General features: G+C 56.2%; 9 protein-coding genes across 9 annotated transcripts in view; 5 read left to right on the top strand and 4 right to left on the bottom strand.

Moving 5' to 3' along the window:
* Window positions 1–1,967, top strand: part of BO95DRAFT_510201 (putative MFS transporter) — a 2,455-nt gene extending 488 nt beyond the window's left edge. Inside the window, exons 2-4 of the mRNA XM_025591330.1 lie at window positions 42–204; window positions 269–1,330; window positions 1,404–1,967. Of these exons, the coding sequence (XP_025447620.1) occupies window positions 42–204; window positions 269–1,330; window positions 1,404–1,719 (1,541 nt within the window). The 3' untranslated portion in view covers window positions 1,720–1,967. The remainder of the gene's footprint in view (window positions 1–41; window positions 205–268; window positions 1,331–1,403) is intronic.
* Window positions 1,968–2,706: 739 nt separating this feature from the next.
* Window positions 2,707–4,896, top strand: BO95DRAFT_469917 (putative phthalate transporter). Its single transcript, XM_025589478.1, has 9 exons — window positions 2,707–2,999; window positions 3,073–3,112; window positions 3,207–3,335; window positions 3,406–3,475; window positions 3,536–3,583; window positions 3,638–3,783; window positions 3,840–4,057; window positions 4,118–4,579; window positions 4,633–4,896. Exons 1-9 carry the CDS (start codon window positions 2,773–2,775, stop codon window positions 4,754–4,756), a joined length of 1,464 nt encoding a protein of 487 aa, XP_025447619.1. The 5' UTR covers window positions 2,707–2,772; the 3' UTR covers window positions 4,757–4,896.
* A 319-nt stretch (window positions 4,897–5,215) lies between these two features.
* BO95DRAFT_437903 (chlorohydrolase family protein) lies at window positions 5,216–7,426 on the top strand. The gene is made up of 3 exons (XM_025585383.1): window positions 5,216–5,371; window positions 5,424–5,822; window positions 6,068–7,426. The coding sequence occupies exons 2-3, from the start codon at window positions 5,531–5,533 to the stop codon at window positions 7,378–7,380; spliced, it is 1,605 nt and encodes a 534-aa protein (XP_025447618.1). The 5' UTR covers window positions 5,216–5,371; window positions 5,424–5,530; the 3' UTR covers window positions 7,381–7,426.
* Window positions 7,427–7,850: 424 nt separating this feature from the next.
* Window positions 7,851–8,847, bottom strand: BO95DRAFT_458450 (uncharacterized protein; the record flags this gene model as incomplete). The annotated part of the gene is made up of 2 exons (XM_025588548.1): window positions 7,851–8,387; window positions 8,443–8,847. The coding sequence occupies 2 exons, from the start codon at window positions 8,845–8,847 to the stop codon at window positions 7,851–7,853; spliced, it is 942 nt and encodes a 313-aa protein (XP_025447617.1).
* Window positions 8,848–9,800: 953 nt separating this feature from the next.
* BO95DRAFT_458449 (endonuclease III domain-containing protein) lies at window positions 9,801–10,663 on the top strand (the record flags this gene model as incomplete). Its single annotated transcript, XM_025588547.1, has 3 exons — window positions 9,801–10,076; window positions 10,117–10,335; window positions 10,406–10,663. The coding sequence occupies 3 exons, from the start codon at window positions 9,801–9,803 to the stop codon at window positions 10,661–10,663; spliced, it is 753 nt and encodes a 250-aa protein (XP_025447616.1).
* A 962-nt stretch (window positions 10,664–11,625) lies between these two features.
* On the bottom strand, window positions 11,626–13,000 carry BO95DRAFT_492181 (SDR family oxidoreductase; the record flags this gene model as incomplete). Its single annotated transcript, XM_025590685.1, has 4 exons — window positions 12,874–13,000; window positions 12,510–12,792; window positions 12,262–12,445; window positions 11,626–12,200 (listed from the first exon to the last, which is right to left on the bottom strand). The coding sequence occupies exons 1-4, from the start codon at window positions 12,990–12,992 to the stop codon at window positions 11,626–11,628; spliced, it is 1,161 nt and encodes a 386-aa protein (XP_025447615.1). The 5' UTR covers window positions 12,993–13,000.
* Window positions 13,001–13,322: 322 nt separating this feature from the next.
* On the bottom strand, window positions 13,323–14,279 carry BO95DRAFT_492179 (uncharacterized protein; the record flags this gene model as incomplete). The annotated part of the gene is made up of 1 exon (XM_025590684.1): window positions 13,323–14,279. One exon carries the CDS (start codon window positions 14,277–14,279, stop codon window positions 13,584–13,586), a length of 696 nt encoding a protein of 231 aa, XP_025447614.1. The 3' UTR covers window positions 13,323–13,583.
* A 1,562-nt stretch (window positions 14,280–15,841) lies between these two features.
* BO95DRAFT_458445 (uncharacterized protein) lies at window positions 15,842–16,411 on the top strand (the record flags this gene model as incomplete). Its single annotated transcript, XM_025588546.1, has 3 exons — window positions 15,842–15,979; window positions 16,045–16,175; window positions 16,243–16,411. The coding sequence occupies 3 exons, from the start codon at window positions 15,842–15,844 to the stop codon at window positions 16,409–16,411; spliced, it is 438 nt and encodes a 145-aa protein (XP_025447613.1).
* Window positions 16,412–16,635: 224 nt separating this feature from the next.
* Window positions 16,636–17,127, bottom strand: BO95DRAFT_426911 (uncharacterized protein; the record flags this gene model as incomplete). Its single annotated transcript, XM_025584770.1, has 4 exons — window positions 16,636–16,730; window positions 16,756–16,816; window positions 16,868–17,054; window positions 17,120–17,127. 4 exons carry the CDS (start codon window positions 17,125–17,127, stop codon window positions 16,636–16,638), a joined length of 351 nt encoding a protein of 116 aa, XP_025447612.1.
* Between the last annotated feature and the right edge of the window lie 694 nt (window positions 17,128–17,821).

The following is a 17,821-nucleotide window of genomic DNA, read 5'->3' as shown; positions in this document are numbered from 1 at the left end:
TTTTTTGCGCTCGCGCGAATCTCCCTGTTGACTCCGTCTAGCCCAGGTTGCCGTCACGATTTTGGCATGTTGGTTCGCTGCAGGCATTGTCTTCGGATTCGCAGCGCTCAAGCCGGTCTTGATCGCGGAGGGAGTATACCGGGATCTGTGCACTGACGAAGAACTGCGCGACGGTGTCGATGTGTGTGTGGAACAGGATCTCAGGTGCGTCTGGCCCGTTCCACCAAATTCGCCCCCTTGGAAGGATCATATCCGCTGACTCGAGCAGACTCAACTTCTTCTTCACCGTGAGTTCGATCACAGCCAACGTGTCTGCCTTGCCGGTCGGAACCATCCTGGATCGCTATGGTTCGCGCGTCTGTGGCTTCGCGGGCTGCGTACTTCTGTCCATCGGCTGTGTGTTGATGGCATATTCGTTCTCGGAGCCCGGGTTCGACGGGTACATCGTCGCGAACTTCTTCCTCGCCCTGGGCGGGACTTTCATCTTCGTGCCTTCGTTTCAGATCGCCAATGCGTTTCCCAAGTATGCAGGAACCATTGTGGCCCTGGTCACCGGCGCCTTCGATGCATCGGCAGCTGTATATCTATTCTACCGTCTGGCGTATGACGCCACCGACCGGTCCTTCACCCCCCAGGCATTCTTTACGGGGTACCTGCTGGTCCCCGTGCTTATATTAATCGCCCTTATCACTATCATGCCCGCCCGCGACTATCAGAGCGCGCATCAGTTAGAGATTAGAATCGAAAAGGCGGAGGACGCGACCCGCGACGTGCACGACTCGGATGACGACATCGAGAGTGACTCGGAGCTACTGCGGATCCGCCGGGAGCGTGCCAAGCGCCGCCTCAACAAGATCCACAAGATTGACGAGGTGCTGGGCGATCGCGACGAGCGGCTGCAGCGTGAGCACCACGAAGAAGAGCGCCAGGCGACAAGCGCGGTCTGGGGCGCGCTGCATGGCCAGCCGGCGCACAGGCAGATGCTGACCCCGTGGTTTGTCCTCATCACCCTGATGACGGTGCTGCAGATGCTGCGGATGAACTACTTTATCGCGACCATCTACGCGCAGTACGAGTACATGTTGCAGTCCGCCCCGTTGGCGGCCCAGATCAACAGCTTCTTCGACGTGGCCTTGCCGGTGGGCGGAGTTGTCTCCACGCCCTTCATCGGGATGCTGCTCGACAACCTCAGCGTGCCCTCCATCCTCGGCATCATCGTCGCGCTCACGACCGTGATTGGCATCCTCAACTCCATTCCTGTCCTGTGGACGGGCTATGTGACCGTGACCCTGTTCGTGTTGCTGCGGCCACTCTACTACTCGGCGATGTCGTAAGTTTCTTGTCTCGGATATTGACGTTGGATCGGAAGATATGCTGATGGGTTCTGAATTTGTGATTCGCAGGGATTACGCCACCAAGGTGTTTGGGTTCGCCACCTTCGGGCGCGTCTACGGGACTATCATCTGCTTCTCGGGGCTCGTCAATTTCTCCCAGTATGGCCTCGATGCCCTCACCCATGGGCCTTTTGATGGCAACCCCATCCCCATCAACATTTTCTTCGCGGGCGCTGGATTCGTCGTGGGGACGGCCCTGGTGGCCTTTGTCTACCTGGCCGGACGGCACATGAAGGAGGAGCAGCGGGACATGGAGGAGAGTGGCGAGCGGCAATGGTTGATCCCGGAAGAGAGCGAAGAGGATGTGTATGGGTCTACTAGATAGTCTGTTGTGCCGAGGTTCGAGGGGGAACGGAGCTGAACCCGACAAGCGCACAGATAAACACTCTAGAATATGGTTCTAGGGGTGATCGTGTACATTTTTATTGCTATATGCGTGTGGGTGTGGCCCGGTGGTTCGGTGGATGAGGCGTTTTTTTGTGTTTCCGACTCGGAAGAATAACGAATGATCTGTGCATAGCAATAGGTAGTTTAGTGTTTCAGTTTATATAGGGCATGGAATTTTGATTTGCTTGAATGAGCTGGAACCCAGCCCGACCAGCAGCTCCTTGCAGATACACCACACGATTCCGGCCAGACCCTTTGGTCGCCACGCCAGGCCATGGCAAAGAGTCAGTTGTTCGTATCCGCTCTTGGTCTGGCTGCCAAGGGAACTGCCAAGGGACCATCCATGATTCTTCCCACAAACCCCCGCATTCTTTCTCCCTGCCTCCACATCGCCCAAATCCGGGGAGGGGAAGGTTGTCGACAGGTCTTGCTCCAGTTTTTGTGGGGAACCCCCCCCCGCCAGCTTCCCCGGACCATTGTCTGTCTTTTCTCCTTCCCTTTGCTTCCCCAGGCCGAGGTAACTTGTTGACTCGTTGAGCGGTTATTGGATTCATTGCTCCTCAAGGTCCCGCGAAACTAAGTTTCTTGTTTGGCAACGACGCCATCAGCTGAGCGAATCTGCATCTGTGTGGTCTGTGAAGGGGAGACAATGGAGGGAGTCGACTTCGTCATGTAGCTGCGTGGGTGGAGAATGACAGAGGAAGAAGAGAGGGAGGGGGGGAAGGGGTGGATTTCCGGTTGACTCGTTGACTAGTTGACTTGTTCTGCTCTGCTAGGCTTTCTTCCTTCTTATCTTTGTGCGACATATAACTACGATTCACAACCCCCCCAATCGACCGACAGCTACCCCCTGCTTTTCCTAAAATCCCTTCTCATTGCTTTTTCTTTCTTGGTCTTGACAAGTTGGGCTTTCCATCGATAGTCGCTTTTGAAGATCGAGTTTCCTTTTTTTTTTTTTTTGGTTTCTCTCACACCTCTGCACACGCCCGTCATGTCCCCTCCCAGCAGCGAGAAAGGCGGGGCCAGCGTGGACCGCATCGAGGACATCACGCAGGCCAACCCCAGCCCCCACGATGTCGACCACGACGAGGAGTACTCCTACGCGGAGCAGCGCAAGATCATCCACCGGATCGACCGCCGGCTGGTAACCATCACCGGTCTGGCGTATTGTATTTCCCTGATGGATCGGACGAATTTGAGCATGGCTGCTGTCGCGGGGTGCGTTGATGATTGGCTTTGTGTCCACCGTCGTGCAGTGCCTGTGTACTGACTGATTGTGCCCCTGTCCTAGCATGACGAAAGACCTGCAGTTGACGGTTGGGACACGCTATGTGGGTGTTTCCTGACCCTGTGGCTGGTGGCTAGTGGGGTTGGTTTGGTTGATGTGCTTGTGCTTGTGCTTGTGCTAACACCCCGCTGACTTAGTCGGTGATCGTGCTCATTTTCTTTGTTCCCTACGTGATCTTCCAGCCGCCGATGACGGTGGTCACTCGCAAGTTTGGGCCGACGATCTTTCTGGGCAGTATTGTCATCTCTTGGGGGGCGATTCTGGTGGTGAGTTATTCTTTGTGTGTTGTTTGGATTTGATTGAAGGTGCAGTTTCTGATGGTTGTTGGCGTTTTAGGGAATGGGGTTTACGAAGAATTGGAAGCAGATGGTTGCTTGTCGGTTCCTCTTGGGGATTTTGGAGGCTGGTGAGTGGGGGTTTTGGGTTTTCCCTCGGGGAGGGGTGAGGATGGTGCTGACGATGGCAGGGTATTTCCCGGGCTGTGTGTATCTACTTTCCAGTTGGTACACGAGGTGTAAGATCTATGTTTCTTTTTGAGGAGTGTGGGTTTGTGCTGACGACGGCGCAGTCGACGTGCAGAAGCGCTTCTCCATCTTCTACCTCATCGGCTGCGTCGCCTCTGCTCTGGCCGGAATCCTCGCGTTCGGGCTGATGCAGATGGAAGGGCTTCAGGGCTTGCGCGGCTGGCGATGGATCTTCATCATGGAAGGTGTCGTACGTATACCTGGGGCATGCAGTTGGCGACTGGCTGGTTTCTGATGCAGCTGTAGATTACCGCGGTCATCGGGGTCCTCACTCTGATCTTCCTGGTCGACTTCCCCGACCGAGCCCACAAGTCCTGGCGCTTCCTGACCGAGAAGGAAAGCTCCTTCATCGTCCGGCGCATCAACCGCGATCGGTCGGATGGCAACGAAGAGCCCTTCTCGCTGAAGCGGTTCTTGTCTCCCGCTCTGGATCTCAAGATCTGGGGGTTCGCGATGATTTTCTTGTACGCCCTCAATTCCCCACGGCCATTGCTTCTCTTTGAGACCAGGCTAACAGCCTCCAGCTGCACCACAACCGTCACCTACGCCATCGCCTACTTCCTTCCCATCATCCTGCAGCAAGGCATGGGCTTCAGCATCGGCGCGGCGCAGTGCCTCGCCGCACCCCCCTACGTCTTCGCCGGCATCATCATGTTCGGCGGCGCCTGGGTCGGCGACAAGTACCGCGTGCGCGGCGCCATCGTGGTCTTCAACGCCCTGCTCTGCATCATCGGCCTCCCGATCATGGGCTTCGCGCACGGCAACGCCGCCCGCTACGTCGGCGTCTTCTTCAGCGTCGCCGGCGCCAACTCCAACATCCCCGCCGTCATGGCCTACCAGGCCAACAACGTGCGCGGCCAGTGGACGCGCGCGCTGTCCAGCGCCACCCTGGTGGGCTTCGGGGGCATCGGCGGCATCGTGAGCAGTCTGGTGTTTCGGTCGGAGGATGCCCCGGGGTATCGGCCGGGCATGTGGACTACGATCGCGTGAGTTTTCCCTTCTGCTTCGTCGATGGCCTTCACTGATCTTTTGTGGGTAGGTGCAATATTTTGATCCTGGTGATTGTGGGGGCGCTGAGTTGGTGGTTCCGGAAGTCGAATGCCGAGGCAGAGCGCGGGCAGAGGGTTATCGAGGGGGCGGAGGATTTTAGGTATACGCTTTGAGTTGGTGATCGGGTGGAGTGTGTGTGGTCACTGCAGTGCAGTTGGGGAAGTAAATACTATGTACCTAGGCAGGGTCCGGCACCGACCACACCTTACCTTGCGATAGGTAGTTTAACTTAGTAGTCAGTTACTAACTTCACACGCAATGAATATGATTGCACGCCTTATCGTAGTCCCTCCCCGGACTAAGTGGACTAAGTGGACTAAGTGAAGTTGATCCTGGTCAGCTGCCAGCCAGCCTCAGGCACCCCGCACGAAGCCTTATCTTATCAGCTCAGCTCCAAGCAGCAGCCCGACTAAACCCGAAAAGGTAATCTACTGTACCGGAGCCGGCCGGATTCCGAGGCCGGGGCAGGCGGGCTCCATTGGCGGAGATTAGCGACTTCCGATGAACATCGCCCTTTAAGATCCACCGTCCATCCCCGTCTGGACTCCTCTGCTTCGCTTTTTTGCGATTTGCTCGGTTTGGCTTTCCGTTGGACTGGCTTTGTTCCAAGTGGTGAGTTGCCTGGCTGCTGAGGGATTAGTTTGGATTGCGCCCTTGCAGAGTGCAGAACGTAGGTTTGTGGATTTGGGACGACGGTGCGGTGAGTTGAACACCTGTCCGGGTGCTTGGTTTGCATATCTGTTATTCTGGTGGTTGCGAACTCGGCTGATACCAGAACAGAACATATCCCGATCGTCTTCTCCGGTATCTGCGCGTTAGCAAGAGGGTTCTCTGCTTCACTCCCGAGCACCACCGGCTGGTTCCTTGAATCGCACTCGCTGTCGAAAATGGTATCCCCAATGTACACCCTCTACGTGGGCACCTTCATCCAACTCCCCCGCACCTCCTCCCCGGACGACAGACATGAGCTCGCCATCACCCGCGGCGCCCTCTGGGTGTCCGCCGCCGACGGCAAGATCAAGGGCTTCGACTGGAGCGTCGCCTCCGAGTCCGACCTGCAGACCCTGCTCAAGCGGCACGGGTGGGTGCTCGCCGGCGCAGGCAGTCGCAGCTGCGTGCGCGTGGAACTTGTGCGCGCTCGCGAAGACCAGAACGAGTTCTTCTTCCCGGGCTTTATCGGTATGCCACCCCCACCCCCACCCCCACCCCCACCCCTCGTAAGCATCATTCCCAGTCCCAGATGGAGACTTCCCGGGGGAGAACCCCCGGACCCCCCTTTCTTTCAGCTTCCTGGTAACCCGCATTCTGGGACTTCTGGTCGAGTGTTGCTGGGAAGCTGAAAGAAAGGGGGGTCCGGGGGTTCTCCCCCGGGAAGCCTGCGGGACCGCCTTCCCAGCCTGCACACCGGACTAACAACAAGGCAGACACCCACATCCACGCCCCGCAGTACCCCAACACGGGGCTCTTCGGCAGCGCGACCCTCCTCGACTGGCTGCAGACCTACACGTTCCCGATGGAAGCCTCCTTCGCCAGCCCGGCTGCGCTGCCGGGCCTGCCCCCGCCCACGGCCTACCGCGCCTACTCGCAGGTCATCGCGCGGACGCTGAGCCACGGCACGACGACCGCCGCCTACTACGCGACGATCCACGTGCCCGCGACGAACCTCCTGGCCAGCCTCGCGCACCAGCGCGGCCAGCGCGCCCTGATCGGCCGCGTCTGCATGGACAACCCGTCGACATGCCCGAGCACGCTGATCGACGAGTCCCCCGAGGCCAGCCTCCGCGACACCGAGGCCGTCATCGCGCACATCCACTCCCTCGCCCCCTCCACCAAAGAATCCCTCGTCAAACCCATCCTCACCCCGCGCTTCGCCCCCTCCTGCACCCCGCCCTCTCTCGCGGGGCTCGCCGCCCTCGCCAGGCAACACACCCCCCCGCTGCACATCCAGACGCACATCGCCGAGAACGTCAACGAGATCGCCCTCGTCCGCCAGCAATTCCCGGCCTGCGCGCATTACGCTGCCGTGTACGATGCGGCGGGCTTGCTCACGCCCCGCACCATTCTGGCGCACGCGGTGCACTTCTCCCCGGCGGAGCGGTCGCTCGTCGCCGCCCGCGGCGCCAAGGTCAGCCACTGTCCCGCGAGCAACTCGGCGCTGGGGTCGGGGATCTGTCCGGTCCGGTGGCTGCGGAGGGGCGGGGTGGTCGTGGGGCTGGGCAGCGATGTGAGCGGCGGGTATAGTGTGGGGCTGCTGGAGGGCGTGCGGCAGGCCTGTTTGGTGTCGCGGTTGCTGCCGTTCCTGAAGTACCCCAAGGAAGAGGAAGACGGAAAGGGCGAGGATGGGGTCGTCTCCGTCGAGGAGGCGCTGTACCTCGCCACGCGCGGCGGCGCCGCCGTAGTCGATCTGCCCGATCTGATCGGCGGGTTCGAGCTGGGCATGGCCTGGGATGCGCAGTTGATTCGGCTGGGGCGGTTCCAGCCGGCGGGGCTGTGGGGGCCGGACGGGGTCGGCAGTAATGTCGATGTGTTTGGCGAGGAGAGCTGGGTGGAGAAGGTGCATAAGTGGGTGTGGAGCGGGGATGATCGCAACGTCAGGGCGGTTTGGGTGCAGGGCCGGTTGGTGCATGGGAGTGTTGGTGGTGGTCGTGAGGAGGGGCGGTGGAGTGCGTGGAAGTGGGTTTGGGGGCTGGTCGGGGTCGGCGCTGCTTGGGTGGTTGTGAGGAGGGTGAATGGGTGAGGTTGGGGGTTTGAAGGGGGGATTTTCCTGGCGGAGTTGTATAGAGTCATGTTCGCTTTTATTTGTTGGGGAGGGGGTATGCGGGTTTATCCTCCATAGATTAAGGTATCCTCCATAGAGCAAGGATATTTTCCTAGCATAGTAGCACAGACTAATATCTCCTGCCTTCTCTTTTCTTTGGCTTACTCCCTCAATGTCTTCTTCTACCTCCTTTCGTATTCAAGTTTCTTTCTTTCTTTCTTCCTCCGCTTTCCGAAACAAAGCCTTACAACCAACCGAATCTGACATAGCTGTAATAAACAGATATTTCAGATGCTGATTACTATCTTCCGATTCCGCTAATTAGACTACCGTTCAAAACTTCAATACAGGGATTGCAGGTTGCCAATGTGTTGAGGAGATTGGAATCGATATCACAAGATGTGAGAAACTTGGCCTTGCGGCTGAACATCAAGTTGGCGTGTATGTGGCTAGACAGAGAATCTGTTGTACATGTGGTAGAGGAGCGCACCAGGTATCCAGAGCGGGGAGCTGACCGCCAGAAATATTGTTATCAACAAAATTGGCTCGTGGCCGGCGGGCTGCAACAGCCCACTTTGAAGGATCTCTTCTCGCTGTCGATGGAACGTTTCTTGTTCTGCTCTCATGCGATCTGCTAGCACGTTTATTTGGGCGGAACGAAGCTCCCGGGACATGCGGAATCTTTGTTCCAGTTTTTGCAGCTTCCGAGTCAGATGGCTGGATCGCATAGCCAGATCTCGCTCTTGCTTCTGCCTCCGTCTGGTGACGGCAGCTTCATAGTCATCTCGCTGCTTTTTGCGGCTCTCTTCGTTTGCCTTGCGTTTCGGACGGCGATAAAGCAACCCTTTCTGGCTGATGTCGTGATCTTGAAGAGCTCTTTGGCGAAGAGATAGCAAAGATTCCTCGTTCAGCGGAATCGTGACTTTCAGAGGCCCTCTTTCTTCGATGTACGTTTGGCAAATGTGATAGCACGGAGACCAAGTGATCTACCGAGTACGCTATTAGCCCAGTGTCGACGTATGTTTCGAGAGGGCAGCAAACCTGGCTTATTCCACGCTCCGATGCGACTGCCTTGATAGTGTACTCGAACAAATCACACAAGCTCCGCTTCGTTTCCTCGTAGTTTCCCAGCTCTTGCTCATTCTGAGTGGTATGATGCGCCATATTGTTTCGGATTCGCTTCGCCTGTGTCATCAATCGACGGAGGGCTTCCAATTGATCTTCCCCCATGACCGTGGCGAGCCTGCCATTGGAATCTTTCAACTGCAACCGAATAATGTCGATTATAGCTGGTAAGTCGGCTGCCTGGTGGCATCGGTATCCTCTCTCATTCAATCCATCGGCATCAATCAGCTCGCATAGAATATACCCCAGGAATTCAAGCTCGTCGGTCCAGGTCGTCAATCGTGCTTGGGTCTCAAAGTAGGCTTCGGGGGGTACTGACATTTTTGTTGGCATGGATTCCCGAGTGCGGTGCGGGAGATCTATCCGCAGAGTTAAATCTGGTGCTCTAGCCTTCCAGACAATCGTATATGTGGATAGTGAGCTCGCCGTGGCTTACTAGTTTTGGCATCGTTCTTGACATCATGACGTCAATGACTGGATGGTGAGGGGGAAATATACACGTAATGAACTCTTGCATAGAGGAGACTAGGCTTCAAAGCCAACTGGCCCTAAGATCTTGTTGCCGGGGGTGTTTCTATGAACAATGGGAAGCAGTGGTAGCGGTAGTCGATGACCGCGGTCCGCTGTCTTGGTCCGCTCTGTTCCGTTCCTATACTACGGCGTGCTCCGTAGAATAACCTAACTCGCTATCGGATTCGTCAGCCGAGCGAGCCACCACCCCGGAGTTTAGAAGCAATTCACTATATTATAGTAGCGTAACTTTGAAAATTTTGCGTTCTTCCCGAAGTTGCTTTTTTTTTTTTTTTTTTTGTGGCGTTCCCATCAACGCATCAATCCACGCCGCTGAGTGCCGTCTGCAAGCAGCTGCGGTCGCAGATCACGAGAAAGCCCTTCAACCCGGCGCAGGCAGGCGGCGGCGTCGCTGCACTGCCAGAACAGGACAGGAAAAGGAGGCAGAATAAGACTGGCCCCTCTCTGGCCCCTCTCAAGTTGGCTTTTCCAGGGTAACCATATTCCTGTACGGCTAGCGGAATTATAGGCGACAGACCAAGCGGTATACTCTCTTGCACTGGGCGTAGAAGACACCCTAGTCAATCAGGATGATAACCCGAAGCGGGCTGTGCAGTGAGATTTGTTGTGGGTTGCCAGCTTCGAGACGACTTGGAAACCTTGGAAGGACCTTACAAGAGGGCCGACTACTCCCCTGCTCGCTCCCTTCGTCTTCTGTGATTCATGATCTCCGGGAGGGAGCTGGATGTTGCTGGATGTTAGCCATGGCGCCGGTTCTCCGTCGACAAGCTCACCGAGCGGGTCGGAGCCACAGCACGACCACAACCACGACCCGGGCCATACTCCGAACCTCATCAGCCTCGGCGGACCAAAATCCCACTGCCGCCCAACAACGCGCACAAAAGAAATGGAATCACTTCCGCCGATATGCCTCCGAGTCCCCCTACCCCGATTTCAGTGAGCCCTCGCCGGAAGAGTGTTACCGCGTCAACCGCATCCTGACCAAGCTGCACGGTCCCCGCGATCCGCTCTCCAGCGAGGTATTAGACGCCGACGGTCTTGATGGCCGCCCCCAGCCAGTTCCCGGACGTTCTCCACGGTCTCATCTACGGTGTCTTGTGCCAAGCAACCAACGAGCGGAACGCAATCCGCCAGGTGCATGGCTTGGATAAGGTCTACGGGTCCTGGAGGAACTTTTCCGCCATCGCCGAGGGCGGCGAGTCCAAGCTTCGAGAGACCCTGGCCTGTGGCGGCCTGCACGAGCGGAAATCGCGCATGATCTTGAAGATCCTACAGCAGGTCTGGAGCAAGCATCAGGAATATTACGCTGAATCCTCTGTTCCGTGCAACAGACTCGGAGGCGATGCAGGAACTCCTCTCTTATTATGGGGTCGGTCCCATAACCGCCAGCTGCGTGCTTGCCTTGACGCTGCAGCGCCAGCGTTTTGTGGTTGATACTCACATCTACCGGCTGACCGGAGAACTGGGCTGGAGGCCCTCCCAGGCATCCGCGGAGCAAGCCCGCGCCCATCTGGAGCAGAGGATACCCGACGGTCTGAAGTATTCTCTGCATCTGCTGTTCATTTCCACATGGGAGAGAATGTCCACGCTGTCGTGCCGGTCGTGACCAGGGCTATCAATGCGAGCTCATGTGCAAATTGGAGGACGAACAAGCAGAGTAGACCTGGTGGCCCTCTCGCTTTAATGAATTATGTGATGTGGATCTTTTTCCTTTTCTGAATGAGAAACACTGTCTCGGGAATCACAGACCCGCTCTGTGTTATGGTATCTAGATAGTCTCAGCAAGCCGGTAGACCTTAGACTCGTGCTTGTTCCCTGAGCTGGCCACTGTTTTGACAAGTTTCTTTGGCTGCTGCGCCAAGGGGGGAAGAGCCCGGTGAGAAGGGAGACGGAAACGCGCATCGCGGTAAATTTTCTCCCATGGAGACTGCAGGCTGTCTTCGTGTGCAGGCTATGTGCAGGCCGTATGCTGCTATGGCCGTGTTTGGGCGGTTCGTGGCTTGCCCCGCAGAGGAAGCTGTAGATTCCGGCGGGTGAAGAGCCCTACCAGACTGCCCTTGAGGGACCTCCGAGGCTGGTCTCCATACTGTCGGACCACCAGGTTCCGAGTGCCGCTTACATACGAGGCCCAAGCGATTGTCCAGCCAAGGCGTCGGTCTGATCCAGTCCCCGCCAGCACAATCCCTTACGTACACGTGACATTTTCTCGGTGCCTGGCCCATTTTGAACTTCACTGGGACAGGCATTCTCGCGATACTCGTAAAAGGGTGGATCCTATACTGGAAACCCCTCTGGCTGAATGATGCTGGCATGTAATCTTGAATGGCTAGAATACGCAGCTGGCTGAGATGAAAAAGATCCAGTGGCAAAGCCGGCATTTATCCATATCCAGCGGGAAAACCGCGCTTTGCTGACCTCTCGTTCTCGTTTTGGAACAATCAACCCTTGCTCAAACTTATATCATCTGCTCTCATGCTAACGCCCGTTGCCTATGTTCCCTTGCCTATGTACCCTTGCCCATGTATCCCCGACGTGGTGAATGCCAGGTCTTCCGCGCTACGCCGCCACTCAAGAACATAAGGGCAGAGTGGGCAAAACACCGGCATTTTCGTAGGCACGCATGGTGTTCAGCCACGATTGATAGGTGTCATCGCTGTGCACCCAGCCAAACCGACGCGCCTTGACGACGGTGCCCATGACTGGTGCCGGGTTCGCCGCGGGCGTGATGTACCAGTTCATAAGCCTAAAGGCATCTATCTGGAATGCCTCCGGGTCGCCCCCATACTTGGCGACGATGCACTCCCATACCGCCTTCTTGTCCTGCGCCCACTCACCTAGGTCAAATGGCCGGGTCGCCGCCGTCGGGGCCTCGAACTTATCCATCGAGACCCGGAAGTATTTGGCCAGCAGATGCCAGAGAAATTTCCACACGATCACATCCCCATCGTCGTGGTTGAAGGCCTCGTCCTTGCAGTCAGGGTCCGTGGCTGCCCAGACCGTCAGGTTGGCAATCCCCATGGCGGACGACTGCTTCTCGACGCGGTGATAGCTTTCCAGAGAATCGGGCCAGCGCGGAGCCTCGCCGAGCTCCCGGCAGATCAGGAAGTACTGGGCCAGGGGCAGGGATTCGTTGATTCCCAGATCTGCAGAATGGTTAGCGTTGAGACTCCGGGAACGCGTGGCGGGCGGGCCCGGTCTGCGTACATTGGCAGCTGTAGCCGATGATGGCCATGGGACGGATGATGTTGTAACTCCAGGTGTTTCGGCGTTTCTGGACCGCAAACAGGTCGTCTTCTTGTTCGTAGTAGAAGATATTTTCGGGGCCCTCGTAGCGAGGCATATCTTCCAGAAAGGGCGTGGTGAAATCCCTGAATTGAAACCCGTAGTGCTGCCGACGGTCAGAGTCTCGTTCCGGAGGGGGGGAGTGGGAATTAGGGCAAACCCGTGCTCACCTTGCCTCCAGTTTGCAACACTACGCGCTGCAACTTGGGACAGGCCAGGTCCACTGCTTCGACGAAGTGGCGGAACAGAGGGCCATTCTTTTGGTGCAATTGCGAAAAGTCGTTGTTGTGGATGTAGGCTGTGAAAAAGGCATGGGTCACATCCGCGCACAATCCTTGGATCTTCTCGGCGATGGCCTCGGCCGGCTCGAGAAAGTCGATGGCGATGAACCGCACTCTTGGGTCGGTGTATACAGCCTTGATCGGGCTTCTCGAGGTAATGATGATCGCAGACCTGGGGTAGTGGTGAGTGGACACTATTCCATCGATGGGGGATTGAGGTAGATGTTGGGTTCAGATAGACCAAAAGACTCACCACTCGCTGGCCGATTGCTTGATCAGATGCTCAACAATGGCACTGCCGCTGATACCGTTGGCCCCGGTCACAAAGGCGACCTTGCTGTGCGGGGTGCGGATGCCGTAGATGTTGCTCATGATGGGCGGAACAGTCCTGGGGATGGGTGGCATTCATCCAATCTCCAGACCATGATCTCGAGTGCTTTATAGCCTGTCTGTCCCCCTACCCATATCGGTGGCTGCACTGTTAAATCTATCATCTTGCGCTACATGAGGAGTCGGATCCGCTTCCCCCCCCGGCTTGTCTTGGGCGCGGTTTGTTTTTGGTGTCATTATTGCTCTGTGGATTCAGCCAGGTCTTCCGTACTAGACCCACAAGAGACCCACTGTGGCTCCGTTCCGGAACACAAAATCGAGGGAAGCGTGCGGGGGTATCGCTGGATTCCCTTAACTTGTCAATGGCTCCCACTTTCGATGGGCTCTGGCCGACTTGCAACTTTTCAACTCTACGTCTACGCCTTGGTGAGCCCGTAGGTCACATGACTGAGATCCTCCCACCGCCAATGTCTAGGGTGGTCATCTTACTCGGTGTGCCTGGTCAAAGCTGGAGTTCAAAAATCATGCAGACATGTTGTGTTATACATTCACCTTCGTGGGTCTCCCAAGCAGCTAACCTCCGCCTCTAAACCACCCAAACAGCTGAATACAGCGCAGCGTCATAGGAAACATCTACAAAGAAATGGCTGCGACCTTTGCGGGCTCCAGCGCACCACTCGTCGCCACATTGAGAAGCGAACGCTCCTGATCGATGGCCGCAGCCGTTGACCCGCCAACCGCAAGCATGAACTGGTTGCCCGCGAGTAGCCGAACACGTCCCTCCCTCCGGTGAGATATCAATGACTCCGTTCGGCGGATTGGTGGTGAGATCCGCCGTGCCATTCGCACTTGGCGCAAAACCGTCGAAGAAGAACCCACGGCCGATGATCTCGACCGGCCCCGTGGCAGCTGCGTGCGTTGCTGTCCACCGGGAAGCGCGCAAATACCTCCGGGCCAGAACTCGTGGAGTAGACGTAATTTCCTCCCACTTTTATGCCGTTGACCCCCACCTTCACGGGCTGTCCGGCGGCTGGGACCATTGAGGTATGGGACGGAGCCACGGATCATTCGCCCGTCGTCGCGTTGAGGCGCCAGATCACGACGTTGCCGGTGAGGTGACCCGTCCAGACGGCAAAGGAGCCGAGGGTCGGCGTGACGCTGGGGGGAGGAAAGGTTGCCCTCAACAACGGCAAAGATCTCACGTTCTAGCTCGGTGATACCCAGCGTGCTCATCGCGTGAGGGGAAGTGGTGAGGAAAGAACTGCGCAGCAAGGGCTGATTGGATGAGAACTGCAGCCGGGAGCACAGAAAACCGCATCTTGTAGACATGGCGAGAAGGACTTGGATACAAATCTGATGCAGATTTAGAGACTAGGTATTGCTCAACGCTTAATTTGTCCGATGCCCTTGACCTCGTGTTCAACGGGATGAGGTTTCCAATCCCCTGGGCTCAGTGTAGAGCCGGGTAGCACGGAAGTCCCAGGTCTTCCGTCTGACCAAACGTGTCTTCCTCGAGTGCCTTCAGGGCACCGGGGAACTTTCCAGGCGCCGGCCGGGGTGAAGGAGCGGGCGGAGGTGGATCTCCGCTGTCCAAAGGACCTGGATTGGGTGAGCACAAGATCCGGCTTGAGGGTTTATGTTAATGCTGGCTTACTCCTTACGTGCATCTCAGCTAGGCTAATTCGGAAACCGGCTTTGCTGCCTGCCTCTTTTCTTCATCGTAGTAGCCTTGGAGAGATCTTCGATCCGGGCTTGCTGTTTGTTGGGGCAACACACCTATGCCCCGGGCCCCATGAGCAGATTGTTGGAGCCGCAATTATGTATACATTATAGATTCACCGCAGCGCAAATCACAATCTGTATCCTCTTAAGAAAGGCGAGATTCTGATTCGGTATGATAGCCCTTGTCTGATATGTACTTGCCAGAGGCGTTGGTAACACAAGTAACCCCACTGCCATCCATTGACTAGGTACAGAGTGTTATAGACCCTGCTGCCTCGGCTTGGTATGATCCCAGATGGGTGAAGGTATTCATTAAAACCTGATAGCTCTCCAATCCACTCACGCCTCGAGGGACATTCGGAGTCCAACCACGAGGCACAACTTGGCACAACCCGATGCAGGATGTACATCGCATAAGACGGGTCTCGGCACTGGGGTCATAAATGGCCGACCGCCCCTTTCACTCTTCTAGGAAGCGCAGGGGGAGGGGGTCTCAGAAAGAAGTCCAACCTTCAAAGCAAATGGGAGAAACCCTGATTACCAGGCAAATCAGTACGTACTCTGCCACATGAGGGGTTGCTCGGGGCACAATGGGTTCAACCAGTGGGAACACGGACTGACCCGGGTCCATCTGCCGATTTTAGTGTGGAGGGAAGATTGAACCCATGATTTACAGCCTGTGCGTTGACCCAGGCTTCGTCTTGAACCGGAGACCGATGAGAAGGCGATTCAAGCCCATCCTACCACGTCAAATGCCAACTTGAGATGTAACCCTTGTCACTGGATCATGCTCCCGCCTCGCTATGTGTTTCTTTCCCATTGCCTTGTTGCTGTGGGAGGGCACACTTGCGATCAGAGAATCTCGAACCACCTTCCGACGACTCGGTGACTCCGGGCCCCCGTTCTTCATGTCAGCTGAGAACATCCACTTCTGTCCCAAAAAGCAAGCACATCGAGGAGTTGGAGTTTGTCAACAAAGCTCGGGCGCTCCGGCGGGAGGTTTCCCGCCTGTTGCTGTGCGTTAGGAGCCTGCGCCTGTGGTTAGGTTGACCCTCTGACTCGTGCGGACCAGTATATACATCGAGAAGAAAAGATTGGGAGTGGTCTAGCGGGCCTCGCAAAAAGAGCTGCCTAGGGTGAACATCTCTGCAGGTTTGCAGGGCGACACAATGACCGACCGCGAAGTGCTGTTGGAGTCCGTTGTGTTGATTGCCGCGGGCTCTGGAATAATAGGGGTCGTGACGATGATCTTCCTCAGGTGGGCGGTGATGGCAGACCCCGAGATCGAGTCGCGGTTGGAGGAGAAGGTGGCGGCCCTGCGGCTGGATTTTCACGGACTCCGAGCTGGAAGAGTTGCCGTACCTCAATGCAGTCATTAACGAGGCGCGGCGATTGTGCGGTGCTGCGCCGCTGGGACTGCCTCGGATCGTTCCCGGGGCGGGTTTCAATGTGTGGGGGCACCACAGCCCCGTACCACCCAGTCCTACTCTTTGCTTCGAGACGGTAAGTCAGTGTATGGGCTGAGCCTGGTCAGTAAGCTGAGTCCCTGAACCATGCCTCTCTACCGTAGGGCTTCTAGTCACGGCTTGAAATCACAGATTAGCCCCTGGACGGTGGCTGGACGAGCCGCAGCAGGCAAAGGTCATTTTTGCGCCCTTGGGTGGCGGGAGCCGGACATGTTTATGGCTGTAGAGGTCCTTCCTCGAGTATCGGCTCTACGATGGCGTAAGCGATTCTGAGCGGGTCTATCGTGAAGGGGTGATCAGATAGTAGAACTGCGTTAAGTACTACAAGGGGGTATGGAGGTCTCCGCAATGACTTCAAGAAGTTCCTGACATTGGGACAAAGCAGCAAGTAGCTACAGAAATTATGCTCAGCATATCTCAACCATGTATGCACCCTAAGCATTGCTATGCACCCTAAGCATTGCTACCAAACCAACAATAGCTCATCTAATAGTTCCTCAACCAAGGGCACCGCGCCGTATGCCACTGCCGACATAGCGCGCACTTGAACGCGCGGGGGTTCGCTTCGTCAATCTCAATACATGGTCCATTTCTGTTCCACAGGGAATTACACATACCATGCCAGTGTGCTTCGGAAGGTGCAGGGTTGGAAGCGGGAGGTACTACTGCGTCTGCGTGCTGCTAGCCCTGTCATTAGCTTAGAGGTTGTACGGTGCGCAGTTCACGTACGCGTGCTTGGGACTGCGGTGTCTCTGTTGGTTTGGCTGCGTCCTTGGCCTGGGGTTGCCCAATGGTTCTGCTGGGGGTAACTTCTTTTGTGTTGCCTTGGGGAGGCTCTTTCTTTTGCGCTCCAGGAGTGTCTGGATGCTTGACAGCCTTGTTGGCGATTGCTTTTAACTTCGTGGTGTGATCGTTCCTATTGCCAATAGAACTTCCAGCCCACAAGCGCCGTCGGGAATAGGGCTTTGAATGAAGGCTTACGGTGCCATGTTGGGATGTTGCTATGTGTCTGGAAGCACAGTTCGGATGAGGTGTAGACAGAACTTCCAGTTATCCGTACTAGGGACTATATATCATGGACATGGGTTCCATAGATGTGTGAGTCACTGTGTAAGTCTTTGGATGGTTTCCGGTATGATCCTGTGCCGACGTCATTCGATGAGCGGGAGCAACACTATTCGAACTGGTATAGCAGGTTGATCAGCATGGTAAGATGCCAACTGTATGGTGTATTGGGGCAATAATGCGGACGGAAGATGTGCATGGACGCAGTAAGCTTGTAGTTGTCTGGTCCTGCCAGGCTCGACGTTCTGGTCTAGAAATCCCCGCTATGATTGCAACTGACTCCGTTGTAGATCATGGTATGAGCTAGCATCTAGCAGATCGATATTCGATGTCAGATGACTCGAAATCACGGGTAGACATATAGGTCTGCTGATGACATATTGGGAGACGGACCTTGGTTATCTTCTATTTTGTCATCAGTCAGTAGCCAAACATCAAAGTGCATTGCAAGACGATCTACTTTCGAGCTTAGTAGCAACCCAACCGTCCTCTTTCAGGCACTCCTCGTATGCCGTGAAAGATGAGGAAATGCGAGGGGCTCTACTGCCGCCGTGCTCACATGACCTGGCCTGCCTATAGAAGCAATCAACGGATCTCCATCGTACCTGCCGTGCCGAC

The sequence above is a fragment of the Aspergillus brunneoviolaceus genome (assembly GCF_003184695.1).
Source record: "Aspergillus brunneoviolaceus CBS 621.78 unplaced genomic scaffold BO95scaffold_2, whole genome shotgun sequence".
Classification (NCBI taxonomy): Eukaryota; Fungi; Ascomycota; class Eurotiomycetes; order Eurotiales; family Aspergillaceae; genus Aspergillus; species Aspergillus brunneoviolaceus.
This window is presented reverse-complemented; position numbering and strand designations above follow the sequence as displayed.

Coding starts and splice junctions, on each gene's coding strand:
- BO95DRAFT_469917 (XM_025589478.1), top strand. CDS start 2,773: ATGTCCCCTCCCAGCAGCGAGAAAGGCGGGGCCAGCGTGGACCGCATC. Junction 3,113..3,206: donor TGACGGTTGGGACACGCTAT/GTGGGTGTTTCC, acceptor CCGCTGACTTAG/TCGGTGATCGTGCTCATTTT. Junction 3,476..3,535: donor CTTGGGGATTTTGGAGGCTG/GTGAGTGGGGGT, acceptor TGACGATGGCAG/GGTATTTCCCGGGCTGTGTG.
- BO95DRAFT_437903 (XM_025585383.1), top strand. CDS start 5,531: ATGGTATCCCCAATGTACACCCTCTACGTGGGCACCTTCATCCAACTC. Junction 5,823..6,067: donor CTTCTTCCCGGGCTTTATCG/GTATGCCACCCC, acceptor ACAACAAGGCAG/ACACCCACATCCACGCCCCG.